Source organism: Diplotaxodon limnothrissa, linkage group LG15 (genome assembly GCF_057381915.1).
Source record: "Diplotaxodon limnothrissa isolate DT_005_m linkage group LG15, D_limnothrissa_male_GT1.1, whole genome shotgun sequence".
NCBI classification, from domain to species: domain Eukaryota; kingdom Metazoa; phylum Chordata; class Actinopteri; order Cichliformes; family Cichlidae; genus Diplotaxodon; species Diplotaxodon limnothrissa.
The window spans coordinates 611302-618084 of record NC_140610.1 but is presented as its reverse complement, the minus strand read 5'-3'; the positions used below and the strand labels follow the sequence as shown (position 1 = coordinate 618084).

The 6783-nt window shown below is 42.2% G+C and overlaps 1 protein-coding gene across 1 annotated transcript; it reads right to left on the bottom strand.

Moving 5' to 3' along the window:
* Positions 1–849: 849 nt before the first annotated feature.
* thbd (thrombomodulin) lies at positions 850–3417 on the bottom strand. The gene has a single exon (XM_085372397.1). The coding sequence runs from the start codon at positions 3280–3282 to the stop codon at positions 1561–1563; it is 1722 nt and encodes a 573-aa protein (XP_085228523.1). The 5' UTR covers positions 3283–3417; the 3' UTR covers positions 850–1560.
* Positions 3418–6783: the final 3366 nt, after the last annotated feature.

Below are 6783 nucleotides of genomic sequence, written 5' to 3'. Positions count from 1 at the left end.
CCATTTTCTCCACATGATGGCGGAGTCAAGCTGTGCGTGAAAACAAGGAAGGCCATTGCCCTTCTTTTCACCACTGCCAAGACAAACGTCTTAACCAATCATAAGATATTCCAGTAATTTTTGTCAGTTTATTTTTGTATTTTTGGTAAAACCCAACAGTAAATGTTTATGTTTTATATCATTTACTTATAAGGTGGCGAGTTTCAAACTTTTCTCCCTCCACATCACGTAGATGTTGTTCATATAAATAATCACACATCTCTGTATGATTAAAGGACCGTGTCAATCATTCATTATCTAAGAAATAAGCACACAGACACCACACATCAGCACTGAGTGTATTACGTGATGAAGAACTGCTTTGGGAGATTTTGCTAAACAAAATATTCACCACTTACTTTTCATCATGGTGGCATATTTACTATGGAACTCCAAAGTGTTCAAAATTAAATAAATAAATAGGTCAAGATGAAATAAATAACTATGTGAATAAATAAGACACAGATATGTAATGTCAGAATGATATTGTGAATTTACAAGTGTGTTATTCTGCCTAAATATTTATGCAGTTATTTATCTGACATTAACTCTTAATGTAGTCCCTAAAAACACTAAGCTTGACTTCACAAGTTAATCCTTCAGATGTTATAATACTGATACTGGAAACATGAGTATGTTGAGTGGTTGCTAGATCTAGTGTTTTGTTGGGAAACTAACTGATTAATGCTTTTGTAAAGTTTATTAGGAAAATATGACAATGAGCGCTTTCATCAGTGAGTTCATTTAAATAGGCCAAACACTTATTTCAGGAAAGAATGGTGAAATTATTTTTATTTGTACACTTCCTTAAAAAAATTCATGTGGGGTTGCATTCAATTCTCAAGAACACAATTTATCACAGTTGCTCAAATTTCCACTGAAATGACCCTTCTCATCTCTCCCCTCCTTCTGTGGCACTCTTCTTTATCTGCCTCTTAGATTGTTCCCATTCAATATTGGTATCAAGTGTGAGCTCACTCTTGCTGGCTTATAGTGAAGGTATTTCTGGTCATTATATTTAGTAAATGACGTCTGTGCTGTAGATATGTTTAACTTCTGCTTCCTGATGCCAGCTTTGTGCAAAATCTGTTTACAGTAAGATCAAACAAGATCTGCAAACTATTTCCAACAAGGCAAAAGTGTTTAAGGTTTTGCCAACAAAGTGAGCGATTTAGTGGTGGGTTTAGGGTGCTGTGCATTCAAAGGGTGACATGCTGTTTTCTATCGATTCAGAAAAAAGGTTAAAAGGGAAAAAGAAGCCCCAGACATTTACATTTTCAAAAACATTTATTAATATTTTAGAATTTGAAGTCCTTTGTCATCACATGGCATCTGTACCTGAATGGTAAATAAAATGAAGGGCATGTCCTTCCACAAAAAAAAAACTGTTTGTAACATGTAATATTTCTGCAGTGCTGTGGACACTTTCCCTTTTCCTTCCACTGTTAATGCAATCTGCAAAGTTCCGGTAAACCTCTCACTGTACATTCACGTGTCATGCTTAAACCGTCTCTGCTTGGCTCAGCTTTCAGCTTTCACTTGATGGAAGCCGTGATCCTCGCCCTCCTCAGCTTTGAGCGCAATGCTGTTCGTCCTCTTCGTCCTGCGTCTGATGGCGCGATCCGCCAGAAAGACCACGAGAACGATAAAAACCGCAGTGAAAATTATTATTCCCACCAGACCCCCCGGTGGCACTCCCCCCGAGGGCTGCCTGGTTGGATCTGGATATGGTACCGATACGGTAGTGGGAGTGTCTGGTGCCGATGTCCCTTCAGAGCTGTCGTCATCGCTTTCTACGCACTTGTATCCGTCCACTAGCACATATCCCAGAGAGCAGAAGCACACGTAGCTCCCGAATGTGTTCTGACATTTCTGTTCGCAGTAAAGGTCACTGCATTCGTCCATGTCTATGCACACGGTACTGTCCACTCTCTCCTCGACTACGTAGCCGTCGGGACAGTAACACTGGAAATTATTGTTCGGGTCACACTCCGCGGGGCATTCCTCCTTCCCGCAGAACAGCTTGCACTTATTCGCTGACTTCGGGTCCACTTGGTATCCATCATAACACGAGCACTTGTAGCTACCGTGGGTGTTGTGACACTCATGCTCACACGGACCAGACACGCACTCGTTCACGTCGACGCACTGGCCGTTGCGCGTGGAGTATCCCGCCTTGCAGATGCATTCGAACCCGCCGGGTTTGTTGACGCACACGGAGTTCTCCCCGGGACACTGCCGCGGGTCGTTGCAGTCATTGAAGTCCACGCACGACCTGCCGTCATCCGCCAGCTGAAAGCCACGATCACACATGCACGCGTAGGAGTCTCCGTTCATGTAGCAGATCTGCTCGCAGCTCAGCGCCAGACACGGGTCTCCCACGAGCTGCTGCTCGCAGGTCACTTTATTCGCAGGATTAAGGGTTTTTCCTGGTGGGCAGTAGCACGAAGGCATCTTGTTAGGACTCTCCGTGCATTTATATTCACACCCGCCTTCGTCCATCTCGCAGTTCCAGGGCGCCGGCTGCCACATCTCTGCGTAGCACAGATATTTGGTCTCAGATGGCATCCGGAGAGCGGTGCTTCCAGGAGGCGCAGACAGCAAGTCTCTGACCACAAACCCATACGGAGTGGTGTACATGACAGTCTCTCCCGGTGACTCTTCTTGACTTTGGCACATGCCAACGCTGGTGTACTCACAGAGAAACCCGGCGGCCTGATCCTGGCACGGTTTCTGGCTCCATCTGAAGTCCAATTCTGGGGAAACTGAGACGCAGCGCTGAGAAGAGCAGTTCATGTTAAAGTCTGGCAGCCAGTTTGAGAAGTCACTCTCGTCGTCTTTAGTTACCCACTCGTAGCCCCTCAGCCTGGCAACGGGGTCTGGGCAGCGGAGTGGTCGATGTAAACCGATCCAGAAGCTCCCCTTAAAGTTTCCCAGCAGAACAGAAAGAACATCGTGTGCTACAGATGAGCGCACGGTCATTAGTTGCCCCTCTTGATCTCTACATTCATTTTGCGCTCTGCTGAAATCGTTAGGGTCTCTGAACACAGCAAAACACTGGTTATTGATACAGTACCCCCCACTCGGGGCTATACTGCCGACTCTGTTCACCAGCGAGAGCAGCAGCAGGACCGCCAACTGCAGGACAGGATTCATGTTTGACCCTCGGCTGTCTTCCTTCAAGTTTATGTGCGTCCCGTCAGAGTATGGGCCTGTTTGTGTGAAGAACCCTTTAGCTGGCATTTATAGCCCATCAACTCCATGTCAGTGTCCCGACAGAGGAAGGAAGTCGCTCTTAATCAGCCGGCTGCTCCTCACTTTGCCCCTCAGCTCTCTGAGCGGGCTAGACCACATCCCCACAATTACGCACGGCTTTTACGCACTTACGCAGCGAAGCCGTGTGCACGTAAGGGGGGCGGAGGTCATCAAACGGACCCCTCCCCTCTGTTTGCAATAAACCCCTCCCATCTCTCTCTATGTAGCATGTCTGTTATCGAGCAGCATTTCTGGGGTCAGATGTTTTAACCCCGCTTCCCTCAGGTTCTACAGTTTTTACATGTTTTTTTTGGGCATTCAAGTATTACTATCTCACAACAAGGTAGAATAAGAACGAAATTAACAGCTGTAAAGAGTTGACTTTCATGTAAGACAAGAGATAAGCCTTTTAAAAGCAGAATTCCATGCATTTTTGCTTGGCTCTGTTGTTGTGTGCTCTATGATGCCCTCAGAGCAGGCCCAAGTTGTTATGGAGCCCTGCGCATAGTTTGATTTGAAGCTTTTCCGTCAGCTTGACCAAAGAGGATATATCAAATGCAATTTAACACAAACCTAAAAATCATTTTCTTATATAAAAAGGATAGAAAAGAAAAATTGAAAGACCAACTATTTGTAGGGAAAAGAGCTCTTCACTTTTCAGAGATGGAATAAAAACAACAAATATGTCATATTAAAAGCAAATGCATTTGTTAGTGATAAACATATCTCACAGGCTAGTCCATATTAATCTGTAGGAAACACTCACCCATTGTTCTGTCGTCATGGGGGAGCATCACGGCGGCTTTGTTGTTGTTTGTTGCTTCCAAATATTCTGACAGTGCTCCTGGGGACACGTGATGGAATGAGTTGAGTTTATTTTAAAAACTTATAGCAAACTGTAACTTTTGCAAGGGAACAAGACCCAAAGTCGGTCTTACTAAATGAAACAGCTAACTGAAGTGTAACAATTTTGGACTATAACTGCAAAGAAATCAGAGGTTCTGATTCATAAAGACACAATGCAGGTTACATAGCACGTCAGTGGGATATGCTGAGGATCAGAGGACATCCCTCTGACTATGTGACTAGCACAGTCCGTCGGGTCAGGAATCCATGGTTACATTTATTCCAGAAAAAGCAGCCAAATCAGTAACAACTTATCCTTATAGTATAACTTTAGCTAATGCAGCATTTTTACATTACAGGATGAAAGCATCAGGACTATGTAGGAACATGACTCACACATGAACATCACATATGTTCTCTGGTCTGCTTGTTTGAGTCTTATCTTTAATGAGGTCATAAAATACAGTAATTGTTGATGGAAACATACCTTTATCCCCCTGCATTTGTTCCCTTTGTGTTATCTTTTGCTTTTCATACCCAGAGGCGTACATCTTTTTTTTTCACTGCTAACACTGACAATGTGTCTGAGTGTGACCCCAGCTCTGACACAGACAGCAGAAATGGTAAAACCAGAGAAATGATAACACATTTATCAAAATATTTCACTTTGGTTTGCATGATCACTGATTTATCACATGCAAAACAAGTGCACATTTATCAGCCCGTCTTGTGTGACTTTAAAGGACTCTTGAGTTCCCAAAGAGTCCTGTGGCCTTTGGACCAGTGTGAATGTTTACTGTTACGTCTTATTAGTATTTTAAGTATTTTATTTATTGAATTTTATTGTTTTATTTATATTTTGATATTACTAGGGATGATGCAATGATCGGGGACCATTCTTAATTTCGTTGTACCTGTGACAATGACAATAAAGTTTCTGATTCTGAAAGTTAACCATTTAATAGCAATTTAAACAGTGTTACACCAGGTTTGTCTAAAAAAATAAAATATGAGGAAAGAAAAAGGGTAATATTGACTCCAAAATTAGCAAAGACAGTAACAAGTGAAAGCTAACAGTTGCACAGAGTGGTATTTTATATACAAAACCATAGCAGCACAGATTTACATTCATGATCAGTCCAGATCGCTCTGTTACACAGCAAAGACCATAACATTCAACCTCGTATGATGCGAGCATTAGGATTGCACAGACATGACAAAATGTTTGTTTCTGATACACAAAGAGTCTCCATTAGAATACTATTTCTTCCCTCTTTTATTCAAGGGAATTCAAGGGAATTTTTTTATGGACATTCCTCATGTCCACAAAAAAATAAACATAAAAATCAAAGTTTTACATCCAGGGAAATCATACATAAAGAGAATTTGGCGATTCACTCCAAAATGTCTTATGTTTGGGGCCAATTTTGTGAGCAAACGTCAGTCACGGTAAGTCGTTAAGGCTACAAAGAGCAACAGTAGCTCCTTCAAAACTGGAGAGTGACCGCAAGGTTTAACTTCTCAAATACAAAAGCATTTTCTTGAGGACCAATAAGATGGATCGCCTTGTAACAGCATGGCTGTTATGAGCTTATTTGGAATGGGACTCTAGCTATAGATAAACTTTTCAGTACCATTACTGTCAGATTTCTTCCATCATAGTATCATTTATACATTACTGCAAACTGTCGGTAATTTATCCACCTGTGCCAAAATGATGTCTGAATATATCCGATGAAGCATTTGTTTCTGCTTTTCAACTTTGAATCGAATCCTGAATTAATCTGTGCCACACTATTTTAACAAACAGACTGTGCGATGATTTTTCACGACATCTTCCAACATCTTTTTGCAGTTCCATCTAATATTTAATTGAAAACTATTTTTTTGTATATTTTTCTGGATTTTGTTTGAGCAGTTGTTGAAAAATGAATTCTTATTCTGGATATTATTACATACAATTCAAAAATATGTTTTCTTTACAAATAACTAGAAGAAAGACATAACGCTCAAGCGGCACATCGGGCCCACATGCTGAACAATGCAGGAGAGCAAAATTAAAGGTGCTGTGAGGGTTAACTCAAACAGCCTGCATGCGAAAACAATTTTGCTCAAAGTAGACAAGAAATAAATGACTCCACGCTTGTCAGCATAATTTTGGCACAAATGACACCCCATAAACTGAGCAGAATGTGTTTTAGTGGAATACAAACCATAGGCCAGTAACTGTGCTCCCATGTAGAAAACATTCAGATGAATATCTTAATGTGCAGCGTCTATACTCTAAATTTACTATGTGCCATTTATTGCAGTGCTGGGCTATGAAGCCTCTCCGCGGAGAAACCAGTGCGTTTGACTTGAAATGAAGGCTCAGCTGTGCGACTTCACAGGTTCAGTTCAAGTTTCTGGGTGTCATTTTTAATCTGCTTGTCGAAGGACAGCCTCTTGTAGGTCTCCGTGGTCACCTGCTGCAGATAGAAGATATCTATATCTGGTCGTTTGAGGGGTGGGAGTTCAAGACTGCCGCAACGTTTAAAGATGTTCCTCAGCAGGAAAACCAGCAGCACGCCAACCAGCACGATGAACACGGCGATGCCCAGGACGCTGCCGGTTTTGATGTAGGGGGGCAGTGAAGCCGGGTGA

What these genes read in the sequence shown, in the direction of transcription:
- thbd (XM_085372397.1), bottom strand. Translation starts at nt 3,282, where the DNA reads ATGCCAGCTAAAGGGTTCTTCACACAAACAGGCCCATACTCTGACGGG.